The sequence below is a fragment of the Xiphophorus couchianus genome, chromosome 2 (assembly GCF_001444195.1).
Source record: "Xiphophorus couchianus chromosome 2, X_couchianus-1.0, whole genome shotgun sequence".
NCBI lineage: Eukaryota > Metazoa > Chordata > Actinopteri > Cyprinodontiformes > Poeciliidae > Xiphophorus > Xiphophorus couchianus.
In genome coordinates this window covers 9,452,258-9,477,887 of record NC_040229.1, presented here as the reverse complement: position 1 = coordinate 9,477,887, position 25,630 = coordinate 9,452,258, and the positions used below count along the sequence as shown (strand labels likewise).

Here is a 25,630-nt window from a genome sequence, read left to right as displayed (position 1 = left end):
TTAATTTGAATTTTCATCATAGTGTGATTTAACAAGTTTAAGATGGAATTTCCTTATTGATTTATGTTTTAATGTAGCAGGCCAAAGGTAACATTTTTATCTCCAGATGTAATGAATTTAATGTAGTTATTAATGTTCAAATTAAAAAAGTTTTAAGGGGTTTAAAGGTAGCCTAATAAAAAAAAAAAAAAAATCATACATTGTATTTTTACCAATAGATAAAGTACAATATTACAGAGTGCGATGCCTTTTTTTGTGTGTTTTTATTGTGAGTTTTTTCTCACTTTGGAAGCAGAAATTATAACGGAAACAGAACAAGGAGAAATGGATTGAACAAATATCAACTTCAATACTCTTTAGTAGCTTAAATAAAGGAGGCTTAGGTTAGTGTGAAGAGTCGCTATATGTAAATAACGATTCCTTTATTGATCAATAAGCAAGTGATGAACCTAATTGAAACCCTGTGGATCTTAATGTCCTCCTCCAGCAGCTGCAGAAACATTTGGAATGGCGCATTCTGAGGAAGATGAGGACGAAGCTGTTCATACGCAGAGACCAAAACCTTCATTGGCAGCTTTTTAATGAAAGAAAATAATGCACCTCAGTTTGGGACAGACTGAGCAGTTTAAGGACGTCACTTTGGGCATTTACACTTTACAGATAAAAAACAAACAAATCAATAATCAGCTGATGCGTCGATAACAAAATACTGATTAGCTGCTGTCGGCAAGAAGGACAGATTCTGAGGCAGCGTCTGATCTGCAGGCGAGTTCTGACTCAGGAAACAGATCCACACGCGTGTGGCACATGTGTGAGAGTCCAGGGGAGTCCCCACTTGCTCCTGTCCGTCCTGCAGGTCAGGATTTTAGAAAACATCGGGAGCAAAGAGACGATACAAGAAGTTAGAAAAATAATCTGCAATCCTTTGTACACCTTTCCCGGATCTTCCTGGGGGCTACACGGCGCCCCCTGCTGACCTACAGTCAGTCTATGCATTAACTACGACGTGAAGACCCCTCTGCAGCTGTTCTGGGGTCTGTTGTCTCTGCAGTGTCCGTTAGAACAGGCGTCCTGCTGCTGGACGGGTCGAGAGCCAGAGTCCGCCTGGCTGGAGACTCGGTGCTGCGTGTCGAAGCCCAGGATGGAGCTGATGGAGTGAGGCAAGTCCTGCAGAGGAGGAGCGGATCAGAATCAGAACCGGGCCCTAGTTAACACCAGGAGATTTAAACTGGACCATCTGAACCTCCAACATCCGTCTAAATTAGGGATGCTAACGATTAATCTATTCTTTTTCAAAGTGGGGTCTCAGAAAGTTAAAGAAAGATTAGAAAAAATTAGAATAAAAAAACTGAATCTAATAAATTTTCAAATCATACATTTTAAGTCTTTTAAATATAAAATATTCTGTAACATCATTATAAGACATTTGTTAAAATAAGTTATTGAAATGTTATATTCCACGCTAATCTTTCTGATCAGCTGCCAGTTAAATTTATCAAGCTGTGTTGCTCCTCAAGCTAACTTAACTAGTGCGAAAAGAAATGTAAAAGATTAATAAAGTCACAATATATAACATTTTCCATGGCATCAAAATGGTTGGGAATCTGTTAGTTAATGGTCAATATAACAGTCGATTGTTTTAAAATTAGTTCTAATCGATTAACTAATAACATACCCATAGACTTTCTTTCAGTGTTGCAGTTTAGCCACCTTCCATAAGAGGGCGCCGCTGAGCGAAGCCAGTTACAAAAACAAAGTGGCAGAGCTAACCCAGGAATGGAAACGGTCCAGATAAAAAATTTAGATGTGTGCGTTGAAAAATTCACTTACTGTGATTCTATTTGAAATATGAACCCTCGACAAGCTCCTTAAGTTCCACATTGTTTTTTCTTTTTTAAATCCAGCATATTATGAAAAACTATCTTCATACTAGAGAAAACTCAAGTTTTTAAGAAAATTGTTGTTTATCAATTAATTGTTAATAGACAGACAAGCTCAAAAAAGTCTACATTCATCAATAACTTGTATCGTCTCAGTACAGAACTGATATTTAGTAGTAACAGCCTCAGTAAACAAGCGGAGATCCCTGGGAGTCGCGTTACCATGGTGACGAGGGTCACACAGAGGCGATGAAAACTTAACACCCACCTTGCAGCTGCGGATCTGAAGGTAGATGCCCTCGGCTTTCTGCAGGATCTCCTCGATGTTGAGCTTCATGGAGAGCTCATTGATGTGCTGCAACAGAAGAAACCCGATCGATAGACTCCATTGATCTGATCGTTCGTCACTAGAACATGATCCAGCTAATCGGCTGAAGCTAATCAGCTCTGCGTTACCTTCAGGATCTCGTTGAAGCCGTAGTTCTCCTCCATGATCTTCTGCTTCTCAGAGTCCAGGATGGCACAGCAGACCAGCAGGTGGAAGTTCTGACAAGGCAGCTTGGTCCACATGACCTGGGGATGAACAGAAACGACAGGACGTCATCAGGAACCAGAACCAGGTAGCAGAACCAGGGAGTGGCTCTTACCTCACAAATACTGTGTCTTTAGCAAAGCCAAAAGAAGTACACTACAATTTTACATGATACTCAACTGTATTACTGCTAAAGCTACAGCTTGACGGCGTGTTCCGGCCATCGCAGATAGAAACAAAAAAGTAAATTTCCACCAGAAATCTCAGAGATATTTTAGAAAAAACAACGAAATTTCTCAGTTTGAAAAGTGAAATATTTTTTACTTTACAAAAAAAAGGTACAGAAGTCACTGCCATAGTGACATAGATTGTATTTTTTGGGGGGCTGAAAAAATTTTAATTGGGCTGATCAGACTGCAGTGAAAAAGTTGTATTTGGGTCTCATTTGGCTGCTGTGTGAACGTAGCATAAATTATGTTATTGGTTCTGAAATCTACAGTAAACCGTCATCGGATCCAATCTTCGGACTGACCTCCCAAAGCCGTAGGACATCGCTGAAGATCAGCTCCCTCTTGAAGCGGATCAGCAGCCAGCGGAAGCAGAAGTACAGATATCCGGACTCCTGGGACTCTGAAACACACAGAGACACGTCAGAGACGTGGATCCAACTCGGGACCGTGGCCAGAATGCAACCCGGCCCGACTACTCTGTACCGAGGTAGTTCCAGAACGCCAGGTCCAGCAGCCTGAGCAGCGTGCTGAGCTGGATCAGCTGTGTCTTCATGCCCTGCATCTGCTCCTCAAAGTTCTGGTGCTGCAGCAAAAACAAACCCAACATGTCAAATTTTAATGGACCATCAAACATGGATGGTTCTGGTTCTCAAAGGCTATATTGTTGGTTCTGGTTTTGGTTGGTTTCCCACCATCTGGTCCATGAAGGAGACGAAACACCAGAACGCATCGACCTCGTTCTCCATGACGAACAGGATCGGCGACAGCAGGTCGCTCATCCCCTGAACGTAACCTGGAGAAACATGGAGGGCCGGTCAAAATCCCGGAGGGATAAACTGAACCCGGACGGTTCTGAAGACCCAGAGCAATCAGAAATGCTGTTCAGGATGCTTCACCTAACATCCAAACAAAGTGCAATTTTATAACACTGCTCTGTGAGGCAGAAGCTTGGAAACTGCAGCTCTGAGGAGGAGCTGTGCGCCTTAAAGGCAGAGGTAGGTTCACCCAGTTGTTTTGCACAGCTGAATGGTTGCCATGGAAATTAAAGGATTGCTCAAACGTGCATGGAAGAATCAAAGAAACGGGTATAACGGGTATAACATTATAACATGATGTAAAACTCAAAAAAGCTGATTGTACATGATACTGCCCCTTTAAAGATGATTATCATCACTTTTTTTAAAATCACTAATAAGCCTCAATCGTCTTCCTGCCAACTTTTAATGAAGGTACGCGAACCCAGAAGAACCAGTGAGCGGCATGAAGCTCTCACCCAGGTCGAAGTCGTACATGCAGTAGGTCATCAGGATGTCGTGCAGCAGGGTCAGGCCCGGGTTGTTCAGACCTTCGTAGAAGCGGTTCGTTCGGTCTGTTCGGTTCACGTCTTTCTCTGCAGCAGAAAGAAAACAAACATGGAGCTGTAACACTAGCTTCAACGCTTGACCTCCATCTGGTTTCACACCGCATTTCTGTTCCGTCTCCATCAGAGGAGGAGAAACAAAAAGCTCCAACTGTTTCTACTTTCCAAGATGGTGGAACCGGACAGATCAGCATGAAGAAAGGCGACATCAATGTCTGTGATTCAATATAACTATATGAAGGTGAAAAGGGCAGGATCAAAGCTTCAGCTGAACATTTGGTCATAACTTAGAGAATCAGTGTCCAAAGTGCAGCCTGGGGGCCATTTGTGGCCCTTGAAGTGATTTTGTGTGGCTTCCAACTGCAATTGATGCAGATTGAGACTTTAAAAAAAAAATTGCAATCAGGTACAACAAAAGTATTTACCTTTTTATGACAAAGCTTTTTTAATGATTAGAGCCACGTTTATTCCAAAACTTTTACTTTGATTCACCCAAATCAGCTTTAATCCAATTTATTAAATTTAATTTAGCAAGTGTTTTGAAATAAATGACCCATATCCTGTTCTTCAAACTGAGATTAAATTTGTTTTGCTGAGCCAAAAACATTTTGAAAACTTGATTCATTTATTTTATAACAGCAAATATGCAAGATCATTTTTAAAGTTTTAGATCTATGATGAATAACATCTCCTTCTCTTACAAAAGAAAACCTATTTTATTTGTTCGAGTTTAGTTGTATTTTTTTTTCTTGACCTGGAAGTAATGCTTTTAAACCACTTAAAAAGTTTGGACACCAAGCAGTGAGATCTCTGGCGCTCCCCTCAGGTTGGAAGCCAGCAGATTTATTGATTCTCACATGCGGCCTTTTGGTGACACATTACATTTATGACGATTTAAGTGATGAAGATTGCGGAGTCCTCCTCTTCCTCACCGATCAGGCTCTTGTAGTCTCTGAGTCTGGAGTTTCTCCTCTCCTGCTCCTCACTGATGGATTTCCACTGCAGCTTCATCCGGAAGTATTCATCTCTGGGAAACACAAACATTCACCCTCACACTCATCACCATAACTAATTACACTTTATGATAAATTGTCCCGCTAAATATTGCGATAAACAATAATATTGTTTTTGAGACAGTTTTCAAATAATATATTGATAATGGCATAATAATAATAATAATGCAAACAACTAAACTTTAATTTTGTAATGAACTCTTAACACTGGAACTGGAAAATATTTTAAATATTAAACCAAAGCCAAATAAAATGGAAATAAGAACTACTTACAACCAAAACTATAAATAAAATGGTTTGGGATGTCTGTAAACAAAATTGCTCTTAAAAAATATTAAACATCTGAATGGAAATGATCAAGTTCACTTTAATTAGTGATGTAATTACAGGATTAGCCACCGTTACTATGGAAACCACACAATATCCCATAGTTCACCTGCTTATATTTGACATTAATGAACTTCTCTGACCTAAACTGAAAGCCAGGCAGACGGCCAAGAGTGGACCTTAATTAATTTAGTGAAAACATAAAAAAGAGCATTTTGAAGTCTTTTGGCTTTTGGACCTCAGACTAAAAGCACAGCGGTTCACCGGAGTAGATTATTTTACACCGATTACACTCTTTAAAAATATTTTTCGTGATTTGTGACACTTTTACTCCATCATATCTGCGGTTTAAAATACCTTATATCACATAATATTCCTGTGCTCTGAAGCAAGGGTCGCCCAAGCAAGAGCCGCCACTGGGTACGATGTGAATGAAGCTTTGGTTAAGGTAAAAATACACTGGTAATGGTAAGGGTTATTAAATTGGGTTCTACCCAATTAAAATATGGGTAGAAATACAAATTTGGGTGTGTGTCTCCAATATTTCCACTTGTGGTTATTTTTTATTATTGTAACAGTTTTAAACCTTTCAGAAATGGTTGATCCAATCAGAGTTGATTGGATCAACCATTGTTGTGTGTGTGTGTGTGTGTCGTACGTTTTGGCTTTCTGCAGAGACTTCCTCTCCTCCAACGTGCTCGTCCACGGATAATACCCCAACAGGAACTTCCAGGCTTCCCTCCTCATGGCGTGACACAGACCCTGCAGGTAAACACACACACAGCATCCGGTCACATGGTCATATACATGCTATAAAAGTTATTGAATTTTAGACAATATAATATTTATTTTCTTAATTTAAAAATGAATGGAATTATTTTATTTGCATATTTTAATGTATTTCTAATGTTCTATAAAAAAAAGACAAGAGGTTAAATAAAGAATCTGCAGAATGTGCCAATTTCTTAAAACCATAATTTATTATAATTAATCAATAGAAGAAGTAATTAATCGATAGGATAAGAAATTAATCGATAGCATAAAAGAGCATTAAGACAATCCTTAATTGCAGCCATAATTTTCAGACAAAGCTGTTATCAGTCTGACCCCAGTTAGGGTGAAAAACAAGATAATTTAATAAATCAATCGTCTCGTTGTGGATGTAACGAAGACTTGCCCCCTTAAAGATCCTCTGCCTGAGCGCCGCCTCGTTCTCTATCCTGCCCTCGGGGTCCTGGTGTTTACTCCACTCGTCTGCCGACACCGGCTCCGCCCGGCTCACCTGCGGCCTCGTCCCCAGGTCGATCTGTCATGTTATAAGAGATGATGTCATCACTTTTTTTTTTTAATACTTATTTTTTATTGAACATTTCTGAACACATACAGTGGAGAGATATCAATACATTCAACTTCATATACAATGTTGGACAACCGTGTCCATATTTAGCTGGATACAAGAGTGGCATTCGGCCTGCGTCTGTAGTCGCTCCATTTTTCCCATTTAACAACAAACTTGTCCTCCTGCAATCTTAGTCTATATGTGATTTTCTCCATTATGAAAATCTCTTCCACAATGTTCAGCCACTGCTCCACTGCAGGAGGGTCTTGTCTATACCATAATTTTGTGATGGTTTTCCTTGATGCTGAAAGTAATATTTTTAACAGATATTCATCATCCTTTTGAATTACATCGTGTGTGAGGCATCCCAGGTAGAGTGTTTTACATGATCTGGGTATTCCATATCCCAATATGTTTTTCAAGATAAGGCTAACATTATGCCAGTATGTAGTTAGCTTTTGACAAGACCAGAATATGTGTGTATGGCCTACGTCAGTCTGGCCACAGAGTCTCCAGCATGGCTGTGAACTGGATACCATCCCGGACTTGATCTTTGGTGTTATAAAAAATCTAATCATGTTTTTCCAATTAAATTCCCTCCACACACGGGAGCAGGTGGCCGTGCACTGTACTTTACAAATATTAAACCATCCCTCCTCGCTTATGTGCTCCTTCAATTCGTCCTCCCATTTTTCTTTAATGTACATAGTCGATGTCTTCCTGCCTGCCATCAGTCCCTGGTATAGTGCTGAAATAACCTGCAATTTATTCCCCTCGTAGGCCTTATGAAATATCTCTATTATTTTACTTACGTTGGTTTTTATCTCTTTCTCATAATAATCTTTTATTTGCAGGTATCTATACTGGTCTTGATCCTCCAGCTCATATTTTCCCTTTAAGCTATTGAAGCTCAGCAGATTGCCCTTTTCAGTCAATTTACATATTGCCGTGGCACCTTTATTTGCCCGTTGTTTGAAGCCTGTATCATAAATACCTGGTTTAAACCTCGGATCCCAAGCAAACCAGCTCAAACTCCTTGTTTCTTTCTCTAAATTGTATTTATCAATTACTGTGTTCCATATTTCAATCGTAGTTTTAGTTATTGAATCTAGCTTATTGCTTAGTTTGCCTAAGAGTATTTTATGTGCTATTAAATTTTTAACTTCTATGTCTTTTCTACTTATTTCCAGATTTTTCCATTTTGAAACATAGTCATCATTGCACCAACATACCAGAGGTCTAATTTGTGCGGCCCAGAATATTCTTTTAAGGCTGGTAAACCCAGGCCTCCTTTATCTTTTGGGAGCTGAAGTGTTTTATATCTGACCCTAGGTTTCTTCCCGTTCCATATAAACCTTGAAATCCATCTGTCCCATTCTACAAATTGTTTTTGCGGGATAGTCAGTGGCAGGGACTGAAACAGGTATAACAGTCGTGGTAAAATATTTATTTTAATTATCTCCACTCTAGAGCTGAGATCCAAGCCAATGTCCATCCATCGCCCCAGGTCTTTCTTAATATTGTGGTTTATTTCTAAATAATCTGCATCATAGAGTTTGTCAATTGTTTTGGTTATGTTTACCCCCAAATATTTTATAGATTTTTCATTCCACTTAAGTTTGTAGGTACCCCTTATTTTCTGCTGCGGGGAGTAATTTATTGTTAGGATCTGTGTTTTTTCCACGTTGATTTTGTATCCAGAGAATTTCCCAAACTCCTCAAGCAAACTTACTGTTTTTAAAAACATTTCATTTGGGTTTTTTAGATAAATCAAAATGTCATCTGCAAACAACCCCATTTTATGTTCTTCCCCTCCTATTTCCACTCCTTTCATTTCCTCTTCCTGCCTAATCATCTGAGCTAGTGGCTCTATAAACAGAGCAAAAAGACTCGGTGAGAGGCAGCATCCCTGCCTTGTTCCTCTCTCCAGAGTAAATCTTCCTGACAGGTTGCCATTTATTTTAATCCTTGCAGTTGGCTCTTGATAAATTGATTTAATACAATTTACAAATGTCTCATTAAATCCAAATTTTTCTAAGACCTTATACAAAAAGTTCCAATTAACGATGTCATCACTTTTTAGGAGGAGACATCAGCTGATGAGCTGGAGGTCGGCTGCTTACCCTGGTGATGACCTCGAAGCCCGGCTCCTCCTGCTGGTTGATCTCCAGCCCTGGGATGACTTCCCCCAGCAGGTCGGCCACTTCCTCCGGGGGGCGCTGCTGCTGCTGCTCCTCTGTCCCCCGCAGGGCGTCGTAGATGTAGTTGGTGACTTTGGAGAAGCTGCCCAGCGTCGTCACATAAGGGTCGCGCTTAAACTTCTGCAGGAGGAAAAGTCAAATCAGGGTTACCTGTAGAGCACATTTCAGCAACAAGGCAGTTCAGAGCTTTACATCAAAACAACACAACATGCAATAAACATTACATGCTGACAAAATCATCAAGCAAATATACATGAAATATGTTGATCAATATTCCAGTTATTATGAATGAAAGGCAACTCTGAACAAATGGGTTTTAGGCTGGATTTGAAGGAAGTCAGTGTTTTGACTGTTTTGTTCAAAATTACATTAAATAAAATCATAATATTACAGGCATAAAATCGTGATAATATGAAAATAAAGTTGTGGTAATACGAGAATAAAGTCGAAATATCATGAGAATTAAGTCATAATATTATAGATAAGATCAGCTTCACATGTAAGAATTGGCTGATCACCAATCTCCCAAAAGTAAGGAAATTGGGGCCGATATTTTATCAATTTATCAGTGCATCCATCGTTATGGAAGCTAATTTTATTTCTTGTTTTAACCTGAGCTAATAGGAACATTGATATGAAATATATAGATATTAATATAGATATTTAAAAAGAGGGTAACCTTGTGGTTGCCCACATGTGACTTGTGTCCATTCAAATGAGAAGTTACATATTGACACAAAGAAATCCTTGTTCTTTAGGAAAGATTCAAACCAATCTTAAACTAATCCTAAGAGATTGATAACAACCTGATAAGAGCAATCAATCACACTCTGTAGGAAAAATGAAAACGCTAGAAAAACATGACATCGAGGAACGATGACTGTGAAGAGGATAGTGTGTGTGTGTGTGTGTGTGTGTGTGTGTTCTGTGTGTGTTCTGTGTGTGTGTTCTTACATGAACAAGTCCAAAGTTGTTGTCGTCCAGCAGGTTCTCAAAGGACTGGGACAGAGCTTTGCTTGGAGTGCTGACCAGCAGACGCGTTTCATCCTCAGGACACCTGAACCACACACAGACCCTCTGTCAGGTGTGTGTGTGTGTGTATGTATGTATGTGGGCGTGTATGCGTGTGTGTGTAAGAGCGTAGGCAGAGCGTCACTCAGTCACAGATCTGAATCCAAACATCCGGCACCGATCCTGCCTTTCACTGAGCTGCAGATAAGAACTTTAATAAGAGTTATCAGCTGTAGAGAGTCTCCTGCCGTAATCTGACTTCATCTCCGCCTCGGAACGTTTCATCATCGCAGAAATTAACATATAAATGACGCGTTTCTCCAGACGCGCACACAGTCCGTCTGTTTCTGAAAACCAGCAGAAAGCCTCCAAACTTCAGCCGGTCTGAATCAGGATCAGAAGGATTGATTATCAGAGAGTAAAATCTGCACACAGGAAGGCAAAGAGGTTCTGCATAGAGATCCTAGTCAATACTGGAAACTTTTCCAAGTGTTTCGATGTGTCTGACAACCTGTGTGTCAGACAGTCTGAATGGACCACATCGTCTTTTAACAACCCAGGAAGGCCGGGTTGTGCCGGTGCTATATCAGAGTGATTTCTTTCCACTGTCACCATGTGCTTGCTGAGCACAAGGTATTGCTGCAAGTTAATGACTCAAAGAAATCCTAGTGCTTGTACACATGTAGCCAGGTCTTTATAAAAAGGAAAATCTCTGCCACATTGTTTTAAAAAAAAATCCTTCACATAGGATCAGTTTCAGAAAGATTTTCATCCACATAATCAAACACAAATACCCCACTAAGCATTGTTTAAAAATGCCAAACCCATAGGGGGCAGTTTAGCGCTAAGCTGAAACCTGTCAGCCAATAATATTACTTTATTTATTTAGTTATTTTAGCTACTTTGACGCAAGTCAAAAAATGAAAAATCCTGAAAAAAAACTAAGCAAAAAAAAAAACAAGAAAAAAAGAACAAGACAAAAGTAGAACAGAAATAGAGAAATAATATTAAAATTTCTGTCAGTGGCAAAGACACAAAATACAGGCGAAAAAAGTGTAGGTAGAAGCAGAAGCTTGTTATACTTTCACTTTTATAAAAAACAAAAACAACTTCCGCATTTTAAATGCGTTTTAATAATTAAAATGGCACTATGTGCCTGGAAAACACATAATACTGTCCCTCAATGAGACTCGAGAAAAACCAGGTTTATCCTAAACAGACCTATTAGTTGTTGGTTGTATTAATTTCCTAACTTTCTATAATTTAATACCTCAAACCCATTGGCGCTGCTGCTGTAAAACAGCCAAGCCTGAAGTAAAAATATCTTCACTCTATCTCTGACTGTGTAGAACAAGCCTCACTCCCTTTCGATGCCTGGATGGTTCTGTTGCTGTAAGAACCTGAACCCTGCAGCTACTCACTCTGTCAGCAGAGCGAACCTCCTCAGGGTGTCCAGGAACTCGCTGCTGCCGCCCTGGTGGAAGTGCAGCGCCGGGATGGAGCTGGAGGAGTCCTTCAGCTGTAGGATGAGAAAGGTCCAACCTTCCTCCTTCACTGTGATGGACTTGAGGTCGCTGATGTTCACAGAAAACGCCCAGCGGCTCCGCTCATGACTGTGATTCAGAGAGCCTGACAGACGAGACGCAGGGCTTAGAAAACACAGCATGATTTATTTAAAGATACACACACAGATTTCACCTTAACTCTTTGAAAATCTGAAAACAAACTCAGTTCCTGTTTGCTTGAAAATATTTCGAAGTTTTGTTGTTTTTTTATCTTTTTTTTTTTATGTCATCAGAAAACTGAGATGATTTTATGACTCAGCAGCTTTTCTAATCATTGGATGTAGAGGTGGGCAGCTTAATACTGATTTTTTAGCTGTAACTGCAAGGGCCAGAAATCACAGCACCACAAACACAAACATTGTTCTTAAAAAACATTCTCATTTCAGTCAGGCTTCATCAAGACACCTCTTAGTTAAAAAAAAAAAATTATATCACAAAACTGAACACATTACCTGCATTTAATAATATTTTTGAATTTACTGATATTTATTGATGAAAAGGATTCTGCATATTTCCCGCATTAAAAGAAAGGCATCATGTTTTCTATTTTTTTTTTTGTCTTGAGTTAGCAAATTTGCTCTCAGCTATAAGGACAGGATTTGGGTCAATTTCTTTCCCATATTTAGCTGACGTAAATTAAATAAAAGCTGATTTAGGTGCAACAAAGTCATCTTCTCAGTATAAATTTCTGGATAAATGTGGCTCTACTCATTATTAAAGCCTTGCTATAACAAAAACTAAATACTTTGTGTCGTACGTAATATTTTGATTTGTAAGAAAATTATGTTGGTAATAATTTGACCCTGATTGCAAATAAGGTTTCCATCAGAACTTTTTATCTGCTAAACAAGACAAATTTGAATTATTCTGAAACTGCAGTCGGGGCCTCACAAAATCAGTCCAAGGCCGAAAAATGGCCCCTCGGCCACACTTTGGATACCCTGATTTAACATTATAAATTTTAATTTATTGAGGCAACAATAAATCTAAATTTTTGCTCTGAATTTTTTTTACGATAAATGCCCTGCCCTAAGTTCAGCTGCACTCTGTCGCCTTTCCTCCATCAGTCAGCTGACAGGAAGTCTCTGGACTCACGCTCTCCGTTGGTGTAGTTCTTCTTCTTGAAGGAGACGGCGTTCACCATGTCCCACTCGGTCTCGTAGCTCTGCTGTGTCTCCAGCAGCTGCCGGGACTGGGACTTCTCTCCGGCAGACTGGCCCCACTCCACCACTGAGCTGGAGTCCTGAGGAGAAACACGACACACCTGAACGTCCCCTGAGATCACGGCGCTCTAAAGGTCACTGAGGTCACAGAGCGAGAAGAGACAAACCTGTCCAGCGCACAGCATGTTGGACGGGTCCACGCTGTCCTCCAGAGGGCGGTATTCCACCAGAATCTCTGCATCCTGCAGGTAGAAGAAGCAGCAGACTCATCAGCTGACGATGGATCGTTATTTGGATCCCTATTTGCAGTTTTCATAATAATGGCTACAATTCCTGGAGTCCACATCATAAAAAACAGTTAAAAAAACAGCAACACTTAACATAACATTAGAAACATACCATATTAATTCATCAATGCAAAATTATAACACTTCTTATAATAAAATAAAGTTATATTAGAAACATTTTCACAATTATAATAAAATAATAAAGCAGGGCTCTTTTAAAAGCTCTAGCATTCGTTACATTTATAACAGTTGAAGAAAGTGGGTTCCAGGTTTCCATTCCTGTAAAAATAACAGTTATTGATTGAGTTTCTAAAAGAAATATTGCTTCTCTTAAACTCTGAAAATGATGGAAGGATGCTGTGATAGTATAACCTGTTGTGGCCAATTTCTGTGTGTCATAAGTTCTATCAAGCAGTTGGAATATACTTAAATCAGTTTGGACGACTGGCGGATTTTTAAATAATATTTTTGTCCTCTTTTTGAATTTGTAAGCTAAGATTAAGTTAATTTTTGTTTTCATCTAAGTTGTAAGATATTTTTTGTAATTGTTCTGTCTATATTTCACTAGAAATAACATATATTTTGGAAAAATATTGGTTTTTGGACTTAGATGGCTGCAAAAGTTTGAGTTTTGACATAGATCCAAAGGTTAATGATTATTAATACCCAGTTACAGTATTATCAGCTGTTTAGTACATATTTTGTTTTCTAACATTATTATGCATTTATTGTGCTACATGGCTTTCATGTCATTCTGCACTCCCTTTGTTTTTTTCTCTCTCAATATAAGTTTCTGACTGCTTGTTGCTCAAGATACTTGAATAAGAAGATTGTCAGATGTTTATATTTTAAAACAGAACTGCAGAATTTTGCATCCCACAGGACTCCATTTGGACCATTTCTCTTTCCCGATCTCGGATGACTCCACCATCTTTATCCCTGAATCAACTGGCTCCGCTTAAGGATGACCAGCGGCGCCCTCTGCTGGATGGCGGCCAAACTACAAAAATAAAGTAAGGTCTAAGCGGACATTAACAGTTAATCGATTGTAATTCATTTGAATCCCTACAGCTGACCATCATAAGTAAAAAGGTTTTATCTTTTTTTCTGAGCAAACTAAAATCAAAGAAGACAGACGTTGTGACTAAAAACCAATCAGAAGCGTCAACGGAACAGTTTCTGTGTGGAAAAAGACCAGGGGATTTTTTTAGTTTCACCTTCTCTATGATACGAAGGGATCCTGAAACCAGCAAATCTTGATCCGGGCTTCCTTCATCTGGGCTCGGATGGAGGAAAATCCCTTCGTGTTCAAATATCACCTGCAGTGGGAAAAGTTCAGTTACTGAGAGACAGGACGTTCACCTGAAAACTAAGATCCAATCAGGAATCACAGAACCCAGATCAGATTTAAAAACCACGCAGAACCGTTTTCTACGGGGGGAAAACGGCGCAAACACTGATTTATGACATAAACCAGAGTTTTTCCTGACTTTAAAGTCACATTTATGTCATTTTAACCGGGTGTAACAGACTGGCTGCTTCATCTCTTGTGATTCTGGGAACTTTGCTAGCAGAACCGGGGGAGGGAACTTGGCCTGAAGCCGGGACAGCAGTCTGGGCGTCAGTCTGAAGAACAACCCGTCGTCCCACCGAATCCTCCGTGTGTCCGACACCCGGAGAACCGGACCAGTCCGGAGGAGAACCGGTTTGGAGTGCAGCACAGACTGTTACGGTCTCCCTAACCGTCCTCCCCGGTGCTGTCTCCCCCTACTGCGGATACCTCGGCAGCTAACTCTGCGGTCAAATACCGGAGGTGAAGCCCGGAAACCCCCACGCAGCTCGGCCCAATTCTAGATCAAACTCCGGTCTCGGAACAGCTGTTGAAACTCATGTTTTTCTTCTTGTTTCCTACCTTTAACAGCTCCGCCATGTTGCTGCTCTACCGCTGACGACACATCACGTGACAAGCAGCTGCCAAAACAAAACTGACAGCTCAGCTTCCTGTGACGAAAACATGAAACTTCCGGTAAAGTAAAAAATAAAAAAAACGAAATAAGTTAAAGCAGAAATTTAAATAGAAGTACATTACAATAAATAAAAAACACCACAAAATGCAATACATTTATTGCAATAGGCATAAAATGAAAGATAACATATTTTTCAACCAGAGCCGACCCAAGATTATTTGGAGCTCTAATTTGATTTGAGGCCTCATTTTCAATTAAGCCCACCATTAAAACATAATTTTCTTCAAAATAATGTAATTTCAGTTGTAAACAGCTTGCTTGTTTATTTAATATGAATTCAGTAGATCTAAACGTCCTAGTGTGGGCAGAACAGGTGCAGCCTTAGGAAAAGCAAATGTCGGAATGGCATAAAAATTTGATGAATTACAGAAATAAAACTTATTTATTTTGTTGGTGATTGAGGTTAGAAAATATTCTATAGACATAATTTGTAAATACATTGAATGAAGACTTTTTTTTGGTATTTGCTTAAGCTTGATTCAAACTTTTGGTTATAATATTAAAATATCTTACAGGTATTTTATGTAACAGTGTCTTGCCATAAGTAAATTATCAGATTTCACTCTAGTGTGCACTTTCTGATTCACCTCACTGTAGGATGAATTACTTAAAACTGTCCCAACAGCAGTTTTTTTTGTCCTGAACCAAAAATACTTTGGTTCTCTTCGATTGAAGAGACGGTTTGAACTTTTTCTCTTTCTGGTCCTGCTCTGCATCCATTAAGTCTCTCTTTCAATTCCTTTGGAATTTGGAGTCAGAAATCAGAAAAAAATTAAGATATACTTCCATTAATCAAGTACAGTATTTCAGTTATGAAATACTGTACTGCATTATATAGGATATATATGCATCCACATAGGATTTTCATTTTCTTTATCATCTTTATTTTTATTTGTAAACATAGCCTATTTTGTGTTTAAAGATTTATCTATGTGGAAGATTGACTGATGCTTAGTTGCTTATAGTATAGCAAACTGACTTTTGAGAAGAGGGGTAGACTATACGAGATTTTATTTTCTTCAAACTACTTTCTGCTAAAAACTTTTTCTTATGTCAACATGTGACATGTTCAATTTCCTTATAAAAGACTCAAAATAGATTTATCTGTTAATCTATAAACTTTAGTTTCTTCATTGGTTTGGTGGATGTTATATAAATGTTTATTTCCTTCTATTTTTAGTCATATGTTGTCGTTCAGCAAAGATTTGTCTTCATGATGGGTTAGATGATCATCCGTCTTCATCGGGAGTCTTCTGGTGTCTTTAATTGGAGTCCCACATTAAATATAACATGGATTAGCTTTAACTTTATAAACATTTCATTTTATAGTGTGATGTTATCTTGGTATTCAAACAATCACTCAGACACAAGAAAAACCCAAGATGCTCATTTCCATTTTCATATAAAATAATTTAATAACATCTGACACGTAGAAAACAAAAGTGGCAGCACAAAAGTCTCTTGAGTTGTCATGACAACAGATTGCACGTGAGCAGTCCGGCTGAGCTCGGCGGGTTCCCGCGGCGACCTTCCGTTTCCGAGGCAGTCTCTTACAATACTCAGCCAATCAGAAAACGCTACACAGGCGGGCGGGGCCGTCTCGGCACAGATACTGGGTCAATAACCTGAACACTTGTCTTTCATCGATTTACCAAAATAAAAGTCCACACACAAAGAAAACAAAAAAAGTGGGGGAGGGTCTGTGTTGGGGTGGGGCTGCCCCCACCCCTCTTTAGGTGAGTTAACTAAAAAAAGGGAGGGAAATGAGTCCAACTGAAAGGTGAGAGCAACTAAAGAGAAGGTGATGAAGAGCAAAGGCGTCACTCAGCAGCAGCATACTTACATTCACTGAGGTAGGAGGATGGCAGACTGGGGGGGGGCGTGGCCTTACCTCGTCAATCAGTCACCTACTGATCAGCTCTACTATCAGTCTGATCACAGATCCACCCCCCCGATACTCAGGTTGACCCCCGTCTGCTGACAGCAGTCCACCAGCCGCCGCAGACGGTCGGAGGCGCCGCCCTCCGCTGCTTCGAACAACAACCGCTGCAGAGAGGGGGGGGGGAGACGGGGGAGACAGGAGGAACACAGAGGGGAGGGGGACAGACGGGGGAGACAGGAGGAACACAGAGGGGAGGGGGACAGACGGGGGAGACAGGAGGAACACAGAGGGGAGGGGGGAGGGGGGGTTGGGGGGACAGACAGATGAGGTCACAGGGATGGAGGGGGCGGAGGGAAGGGCCAGGTGAACATGCTGTACACAGGTGAGTCAAAACACCTCAGTCACCTGATCCACATCGACTCATCAATACTCAGGCTGAAATGATTAATTAGCTGAAAACCCACCCAACATATTCAGAGCATTAATAACTAATTATCTGATCCAGATTGACTCATCAATCTTAACTAGGGCTGGATCGATTGATCAAATTAATCACGATTAATGGATTAGTGAAATAATCGTCAACTAATTTAGTGAACTATTAATCGTTAACTGGAATATACAATTTTTTTTAAACTGATTAATCGTCAGAACAACTGATGAGTAAAATATTTGCTAGTTGCAGCCCTGATGCTAACTGATTAATACTCCTTTAACTCATCTGCAGTTGCTTCTGAAAGCGAACTCTCTAAGCCTTGGGTGCCCAAAGTGCAGCTCGGGGCCATTTGCAGCCTTCTGAAAGATTTTTTTCAGCCCCCACCCAACCTCCATTCTAGAATTGAGCAAATCTGGCTCAGGTGCAGATATCATCAACTCCAACCCCTGATTTTAGAAAATATTTCAAAATAAGAGTCTTAATTTCACAGTGAGTGAGCTCAGACTCAGGAGGTGAGGTAGCGTTACCTGTCTTTTTGTGTGTGCATGTGTGTTTGTGTGTGTCACAGGTGAATTACATCTTTCCACAGGGCGGCGCACAGCGGCAGGTTTTGGAGAGCTTGCTGATACAGAAGACGCATCTAAAAGAACAACAGAAAAAATAAAAGAGAAGAAGAAGAAGAGCCGGAGACGCCGGAGCGTCTGCTCAGTTTAGCAGAGACAAACAAACAAAAACAGCTGGGACAGGTGTGGACAGGTAACACCTGCAGGAGAGAGATGAGCTTCAAAATTCAAAAAATACCCAAAGACCTGCTGCTGCAGGGACATTTATCTCAGATCTACAACTGATTTTGAGATTTGTTTCTGGTGTGAAACAAATCTCCAAAAAGCTCTCTGTCTTCTTCAGAGGTTTTTGTGTCGTTTCCTTCAGTAGTTCTTGATGCAGCGCCACCACAGGCGAGGAGGGGAACATGTCATTCACCCAGCAGCTGAAAATTCAATAAATGTTTCAATTCTATCCCCAATCTAACCAAATCTACCGAACTGTCTGGTGTGAAAACACAAGTGTTCAGGTTAAACAGCAGGTCTGACACCTGGTGGCCGCTTGTGGTCACTGCAGGATGAATGATATCAGTTAATGGATAATGCAGACCCCTGACTCACCTGGCCACGCTCCTTCAGCTCCCGCTCCACAGCGATTGCTCTGGACACAAACACCACAAACAGTCAGTCAGCTCTGATCTCACTGGAGCAACACACAGCGTGCTCTTCATGTTCGACACCATCAGAAGTGTCTTCATCAAACTGTGTCAGGAACACCCAGGAACCACAGTCACTCACATTCTCCAGCTGGACAAACATCGAGGAGTGTTGCTGGTCAGCATGCGGGCCTGAAACTTCAGCTGCTCCATGTTTCCCTCAACAAACTCCTGATGCAACAACCTGCAAAGCAACAGCACGACTCACACACAGATGCAACACAACACCAGGAGCAGACTGCCTCAGAAACTCAGACACCTGGCTGTGTGTGTGTACCTAAGGCCCAGCTCAGGGTTGCTCGGCATGGCGTTTCTCAGCCTCTCCAGGACCAGAGCGCGTTGGGACAGCGGGATGTATTTCAGGTAGAGGGACACAACCTGGAGAAGGAAACGGCAACCAATCGGGTATACAAGTCCTGTTGTCACTGAACTGGATTTTACAACTGTATCTCTGTGTAGATTGGGGAACTCTATCGATTATCCTAGCAATTAATCAGACAAAACAAAAAGTCAAGCTTTTTAATGGGTTTCGTTTGTTTGACACAGTGCAGTGTGAAAGTGAATCGCAGCAGCTGAAAATGCAGCTTTGGTCCCCAATCAAACCGAGTCTAGATAATTTCCCCCCAAATTATTTCAGCTCTACTGAATTTATAAGTAAAGTTTCTGGTTGAGTCAGACATCTGCTTTCTTACAATCTGAGTAGTTATTTGTCATTGGAGATGCGATGAAGTCTGAGCTGAATCCTTACCTTATTATGGAAGTGGTAGCAGCTCCAGAACTGTGCGGGATTGAAGGGAAGCTCCAACCGTGACGGGAGTGTGCTGAGGCAGCGATGGACCAGATCTGGGAACAGCTTTTTGGAGACGCTCAGAGTCTGTGGTCTGCAGCTGAACAGCAGGTAGCTGAGAGAAGAACAGAGTCGGTGTGAGTGGAGTGAGGATGAACCTTTCTGTTTCATTACATTTCATCCAACAGCAGTAACACTCACTCCATCCACAGCGTGTGAAGCTCCTCCAGCTGCAGGATGGACCCCAACGCTCGCTCAAACGCCTCAACGGCCTCTTCCTCTGAACCGTGCAGCCACATCCAGCGACTGAAAGCAGAGATCTAACTCTAAAGACAACCCAGTTTCAGCCCGGAGGCTTCCAGCAGAGAGAGCACTCACCAGTGAAGCAGGTGAAGGAAGGATGTCTGCTGACTGAGCTGCTCCTCCAGCTCTTTCTTGATGATGGGACTGATCAGCAGAATCTGGCTGGAGAAGCCCAGGATGTGACTGATGGGACAAAAAGCAGCGATAATCTCACATAAACCTTTGTGGACATCTGCAGAGCTTTAAAGATGACCTATTTTGCTTCCTTGAACAGGTTAGGATAGATCTATGGTCTGTACAAAACATGTTCATTACAGTTTTTGCATTCTTAGATAATCAGATTTTAGTCTCAGTTCTGCCTGTTATTATCTTCTTTCAGGGTTAGGGATTAGGGTTTATCTTGAACCTCTAGAGTCAGGAGGGCCACGGAAAAACCTATGGAGGGGCCGGATTTGGCCCCCAGGTCTTGAGTTTGACACATATGATGCACCAAGTCGTTTCTGAATGGTAAGTCAACCACAACAAAAAACATCTCTTTTTTTCAGCAGCCATTGTAAAACTCATACAGTGGCAAAACCAGCTGACCAAATGTACTGGTGCTCAGCTGGGGTTGCTAGGTAACAGGTGGAACTCTGCTGGGGTTGCTAGGAAACAGTGCAGTGCATGTCAAATGTAACTTAATAAGGAGGTTATTGGCTCCTTTTCCTTGGGCTGTTTAGTTAGAAGCAGTAGAACCCAAATCGAAGTACAAAAATGTGCAAAATGTCCCCTTTCTTTACCGCAGAACATCCACAGGCGTCTTCTGACTCTGCTCGTCTTCACAGAGTGACAGGATGAATCCTCGGAACAGAGGCGGGATGGCATTGGACTTGTCCTGCAGAGGATGTTAAAGAGCCAGGATGAAGAACAGCAGCTTGTAAGCTCTCTTACCGGCGGTCTGTAAGCAGGTGGGGGAGCTCACCTGGGCCATGAGGAACCTGCAGCAGTGGTAGAACACCTGAGCGTTGTGCGGACAGTCAGCCAGCGCGTTCAGCCACATGCTGACCGCCTGCTCGCCGTTCCCTCTGCTGATGTGGAGGTCGGCCAGAACGTCGCGCAGTGTGCACGAGTCGGGACAAAACTCCAACAGAGAGAGGCACAGATCCACACCATCGTCAAACCTGAAGGGTCACAAATATTACTCATCAGGGTGAAACTCAAACTGTTTATTAAATAAATGCTCTTAAAGTTTAACTCATCCCCATATGAAAGAATAACCCTGGCCCATAGCCATGTTTTTGGTTTTTAAATAATTTATTTTGGGAAAATTTATATTTTTCTCCCACCAATTCGCTCCTTAGGTTCAGAGTGATGTCATCACACCCAGGGTGGCCATTTTGTTTGACAAGCATGTTTTTTACAGCTTTGAATTATTTAGATTTATTCAGGTCAACTTTACAACAGAATATTGTGAGTCAGGCTAAGATTTTATTTTTTAAATTACAAGAATAAAGTCATTATGAGAGATTTAGCAGTTTGTGAAGTTATCCTTTGGTTTAAGGTTTACAAGTAAAGAAAAACTTACACATCAGAATGAAATGATCAGAAGTAGGACTTTGCAATAATTGAACAACGGCTGAGTTTTCAAAGAAAGAACAACATGTATTGAGCTAGTCACATCAAATCCTCAGAACTAATCTTTTCTTCTCATTTTCTCAGAATTTTAAGAAATTTTGTCTTTCTTCTGGTATTATCACTATACTGTATTCTTGTAATTAAAAATTCTTGCAACATGGCCCTGATACACCGTTCAACTCACAGATGGGTTGCCTTCTTTTTATTTTTTAGAAAAGAAGAAAAAAAAATTAAAATAGGATTTGGTTTGAAAACAATAGACAGCAGTATTAGCCAGCCCTATGCAGAACTAAACATATTTACAAGAAAAAGTCAAAATTTGCACAGAAACATAAAAATAGACCCCTAGATAACCTACTTGTATCAACAAATAAAAAGTTAATTTGGGGGTTTAGTTACATCTTAAACTCCAACTGGTTCACACAGAGAGTTTGTCTGCAGCTGCTTTATCCCAGTAGAGTCCCAGCATTCACACTGGGATTTGTGTGGCGAGTTATTCTCTGCGGGGAGAAGAGCGATGGACTCACCTCTGCAGAACTTTGTAAAGCAGGATGAGGTTTGTGTAAAGCGGTATGCAGGCCAGCGTCCTCTCAGCATCTGTCATACTCTCCTCACTGCACTGATTGATGGCATCTGAAACAGCAACAGACCAGGTGAGAATCTCAGGTCTGAGTCTGAGCTGCTGTGATCCGGCGCTGCCACCTCAGACCTTTGAAAAGCGCGATGAGGATGTCGGGCGGTGTGCTGATGTCGTCCTGCATCCTCCAGGGCAGCTGGAAGGACTTGGTGCAGACGAGCCGTCCCGGGCCGGACTCCGGCGGGTCGTAGAGGCTCGCCGGCAGCTGGTCGAACTCGGTCAGGTGAATGTAGCAGAGCCAGAGCAGTGCCCGGTCGCTGGCCGTCAGGAACTCCGCCGTGCTGTGGTCCTGAGCCGATTTCAGGGACGCCTGGAAAAAATGCGACATGAGCGTTCTGACTGCAGACACTTTGAAAACTATCGGATATGTATCCAAATTCATTCCACATATTAAAGTGGCATAGATCAGATTTTTTTTGGTGAAAAGATCATAATTGAGTTGTTCAGAAAGCTGTAAAAAAGTCGTCTGGATGTCACATTTTGGCAAAAAAAAAAAAAAAAGCAGCTTTAGGTCACATTTGTCTGCTGTGTGAAAGCAGCCAGTGTGAGCAATCAATCATGACTCTTGTCTGCTGATTAACGGTCTCATCAGGACCTGGAGGTGAAGTTCTACCTGTAGGATGGCCAAAGCGCTCTCCATCCGGCCCGTGAACAGACTAAGTTGCACTCTGTAGAGCAGAGCCTCCATCAGCTGGAAGGAAAGCTTCTCTGTGACGCCCGCCGCCGCCTCGTCCTGCAGGAACTGCAGCAGCCGGTCGCAGACGTAGTCCTTCCCCTCAAACGACCGCTCCAGGTTCAAGTACTGAGGAGCAGACAGAACGGACCATGAGACCCAAAGAAACTCCTGATGGAGGTTCAACACCTGACGGTTCGACATCAGTGAGGAATGAAGAGTCAGAGTTGGTGAACTTTCTACAGGAAAATATAAGAACTTTTCAAAAATGTTCAAAAATAGGTTTTCAAACTTTTCCAGCATCACTTTTGAGATAAAAACAATATAAATTAACTAAAGCAGACACTTTCAATTCACTATTATATGACATAATTTATAACTGTTAAGCATGTCTACAGTCTACAGCAGGGAAAAGGTAAACTAAACTAAATTTTGTGGTTTGAAACGTCTCTCACACCTTGTACAACTGATTAGTCTGAAAACAAAACACTAATTTAACAAAGATATCCAACAACTTCAATAATATATAAAATGTAACAATAGGTCATTGAGCAATTAAGAATAATAAACACTCACTGCCATCACTATCTACAGTAACTATTTGAATAATCTGAATTAATGAGTTACAAAAGCATTAATCCCAAAGGGAAATTAAATAAAGTATTTTTGAATTACATTTTTTTTAAAGTGTAGGTAAATAACATTCCTGCTCAAATTAAATACTAATACACAATATAAAAATACAATACAACAAAATAAAAATCTGCGAAAAATATCCTCAATAAATTTTTTTTTTTGCATTTAGTAAATAGAAATAATTTTGGTAATTTTAAACGGCCTGAAACAAGAAAAGTTTTCACACGGGAAAAATAAATGTGTCTGTTCTTTTGCCAGGTGTATAAAAATATCTGGTTTCAACTGTAAATAATGCTTTCCAAATCTAGCATTTAAATCAAACATAAAATTACACTTTATTTCCAAACTGTGCAGTTTGAATGTCAAAACACTTTAAAACTTTAAAACCACCTAATTGAAATCTAAGCCTCTTTAAGGATCTTTAAGCCCCTGTAGGAACCCTGTGGAGTGAAACGGGAGAACCTACGTTCCACCAGACCCGGTGGTCGGCTGCGTGCTCCACGGCCATCTCACACATCTCCCTCACTTCCTCCTGGCTGCCTCGCCTGGAGAACAGAGACAGGTAGTGGCTCCACACCTCCGGGTCGTCGCAGTTACTCTCCAGAGCTCGAGACAGCGTGTTCAGAGCCGCTTCCAGACACTCTGCCGCAGACCTACAAAGACCCAAACACCAGGTAAACCCCAGAACCAGAACCGGGGAGGAACCAGCAGCTCAGGTGGGAACTTACGCCTCGCTCTGGTTCAGGTACTTGAAGGCCAGTTTGATCCACAGCTGAGTGTCTCTGGGACTCTCCAGGATGCTGGCCTCCAGGTTGGAGATGTCGTCCGTCTCGCTGATGAAGTAGCGCCGGTCCTCAGAGGTAACGACGTCCACGGCAGGTATGATGCTCTTTGACAGGTCGTCTGGTCAAACACCGACACACAGAGACAAGTTATTAAAACGCAAGAAAGAGTCAAAACATAAGGAAGAATATCTGTCTCTTAATCATCGCTGTGTCTGGTAAGGTTGTGGAAAATAATTGATAAATATAATCCATACTGACAGAAAAATTATTTTTAAAAAGACACCATTTTTATGTAAAAAAAAAAAAGAAAAGAAAATTTTTGTTTATTTTAAAATCCAGTCCTGTTTATTATGGTGATGTAATTTATTTGCATGCTTCATCACAAAGCCTTACAGTAACAGTGCTATGTATTTTCCAACCACGTAGTGCCATTTTACACCACAATGAGGTAACAATGTTACCTTCAGTTCATTATAAAAATCCTATATCAAATATGACTTGGAAAAAATGTGTCTAAGTTAACACCTTGCAATTGGGCTACTGTCTCTTTAAGAAACTTCTGCTCTTTCTGAAAATGATTTCAAGAAGTCATAATAATTTCACTCCTCCATTAATCCTTTAACGTTTATACCAGCATTTCACTGAGAAGTAGCTGCTATAACGAGCTCAGTAGACGCGCAGTTCCACCAGGTGTTTGCTAATTGCTGCTGGCTAGTCTGAAGGAGCTCAGTGGAGTAGGAGTCACGGGGAGGGTGGCTCTGTAATGCAGAAGCTCAAAAAATTGAAAACTGCAGCTCTGAGGAGGAGCTTTACTCTTGAAGGTGGGGCTAGGTCCACCCAGGCGTTTTGCATAGCTGAATGGTTGCCATGGAGATTAAAGGATTTCTCAAGCATGCATGAAAGAATCAAGTCAACACTCCAGGTATGTCTCCGATGAGGGAATAACATTATAACATGATGTAAAATTCTAAAAAGTTGATTTTACATAACACTGTTTCTTTAAGAAAGCTTTATAAGTTCTGCTCCTCACTTCTGGAGCCAACTGCAGAAGATTGAAGAGTCTCACCTCTTCCTGCAGGCGTCAGATACGCAACTGCTGCCTCGCCATCGCTGTCGTCTTTGGGGGCGTTGAATCCCGGCGCCGATGGCTTCGGTTTCCACCTCCTGGTGTCTTTGCAGGTTGTGTATGGAGGCACTGAGGAGCCATGAGCAGATGAAGTCACAGGTCTTACACCAGCAGCTGATGATCAAATGGCTGAAGGAGGAACTACCAACCGTGTCGCTTGCTTTCGTTGACTTTACTGATGAGCAGAACCGCCTTCTGATCGATCCCCATCCGATCTTTGTTTGGACCAAACAGCTTCTTCATGTAGCTCTCTGCACAACGAAAACAGTTTGACAGTTGATTCTGGTTTTCACTGATCCGACCGAGAAACAGTCCAGGACTTCTCTCTTCCCTCTATGATTAAACCCACCTGTTGCGCTGCGGACCTCTTCGTCTGAGCTGCTCTCCGAACAGCCAATCAGGGTCAGATTATAGGACAGGATGTCCTGGAAGAGCTGGTTCCCACTCAGCGTGCAGTTCCTCATGTGCTGCCTGCAGACAGAGAAGGACATTACAGAAACAGAGTTTACGTCAAAGTTTCTGATGGACATTTTGAAGAATCGCTAGATGTTATAACAA

The 25,630-nt window shown here is 41.1% G+C and overlaps 2 protein-coding genes and 1 long non-coding RNA gene across 5 annotated transcripts in view; 1 reads left to right on the top strand and 2 right to left on the bottom strand.

The window, feature by feature from the left end:
• Window positions 1–563: 563 nt before the first annotated feature.
• On the bottom strand, window positions 564–14,928 carry tbc1d15 (TBC1 domain family, member 15). The gene is made up of 17 exons (XM_028036440.1): window positions 14,821–14,928; window positions 14,126–14,227; window positions 12,789–12,863; window positions 12,554–12,701; window positions 11,315–11,522; window positions 9,837–9,939; window positions 8,805–9,002; window positions 6,520–6,648; window positions 6,001–6,104; window positions 4,935–5,029; window positions 3,916–4,032; window positions 3,335–3,435; window positions 3,126–3,225; window positions 2,945–3,042; window positions 2,337–2,453; window positions 2,149–2,235; window positions 564–1,167 (listed from the first exon to the last, which is right to left on the bottom strand). Exons 1-17 carry the CDS (start codon window positions 14,836–14,838, stop codon window positions 1,000–1,002), a joined length of 1,968 nt encoding a protein of 655 aa, XP_027892241.1. The 5' UTR covers window positions 14,839–14,928; the 3' UTR covers window positions 564–999.
• The window catches only part of LOC114156231 (uncharacterized), a 15,525-nt gene continuing 195 nt past the window's right edge, over window positions 10,301–25,630 (top strand). Inside the window, exons 1-2 of the long non-coding RNA XR_003597915.1 lie at window positions 10,301–10,311; window positions 14,987–14,988. This is a non-coding gene — a long non-coding RNA (uncharacterized LOC114156231). The remainder of the gene's footprint in view (window positions 10,312–14,986; window positions 14,989–25,630) is intronic.
• Window positions 16,325–25,630, bottom strand: part of zfc3h1 (zinc finger C3H1-type containing) — a 23,163-nt gene continuing 13,857 nt past the window's right edge. For all 3 annotated transcript variants that reach the window (XM_028036403.1, XM_028036419.1, XM_028036410.1), the window contains exons 18-35: window positions 25,422–25,543; window positions 25,222–25,323; window positions 25,013–25,141; window positions 23,890–24,064; window positions 23,628–23,814; window positions 22,466–22,654; window positions 21,925–22,162; window positions 21,743–21,848; window positions 20,563–20,761; window positions 20,381–20,475; window positions 19,677–19,784; window positions 19,500–19,604; window positions 19,260–19,413; window positions 18,789–18,889; window positions 18,594–18,695; window positions 18,417–18,456; window positions 17,831–17,893; window positions 16,325–16,981 (exon numbers count right to left, since the gene is read on the bottom strand). In XM_028036403.1, the coding sequence (XP_027892204.1) occupies window positions 16,871–16,981; window positions 17,831–17,893; window positions 18,417–18,456; window positions 18,594–18,695; window positions 18,789–18,889; window positions 19,260–19,413; window positions 19,500–19,604; window positions 19,677–19,784; window positions 20,381–20,475; window positions 20,563–20,761; window positions 21,743–21,848; window positions 21,925–22,162; window positions 22,466–22,654; window positions 23,628–23,814; window positions 23,890–24,064; window positions 25,013–25,141; window positions 25,222–25,323; window positions 25,422–25,543 (2,326 nt within the window). In that variant the 3' untranslated portion in view covers window positions 16,325–16,870. The remainder of the gene's footprint in view (window positions 16,982–17,830; window positions 17,894–18,416; window positions 18,457–18,593; window positions 18,696–18,788; window positions 18,890–19,259; window positions 19,414–19,499; window positions 19,605–19,676; window positions 19,785–20,380; window positions 20,476–20,562; window positions 20,762–21,742; window positions 21,849–21,924; window positions 22,163–22,465; window positions 22,655–23,627; window positions 23,815–23,889; window positions 24,065–25,012; window positions 25,142–25,221; window positions 25,324–25,421; window positions 25,544–25,630) is intronic.

Bases quoted from the DNA above. Each gene is read 5' to 3' on its own strand.
- tbc1d15 (XM_028036440.1), bottom strand. The intron at 9,940-11,314 runs GTGAGTAGCTGC...TGTGTGGTTCAG, and splicing joins AGGTTCGCTCTGCTGACAGA to GTGTCCTGAGGATGAAACGC. The intron at 3,043-3,125 runs GTACAGAGTAGT...TGTGTGTTTCAG, and splicing joins GGCGTTCTGGAACTACCTCG to AGTCCCAGGAGTCCGGATAT.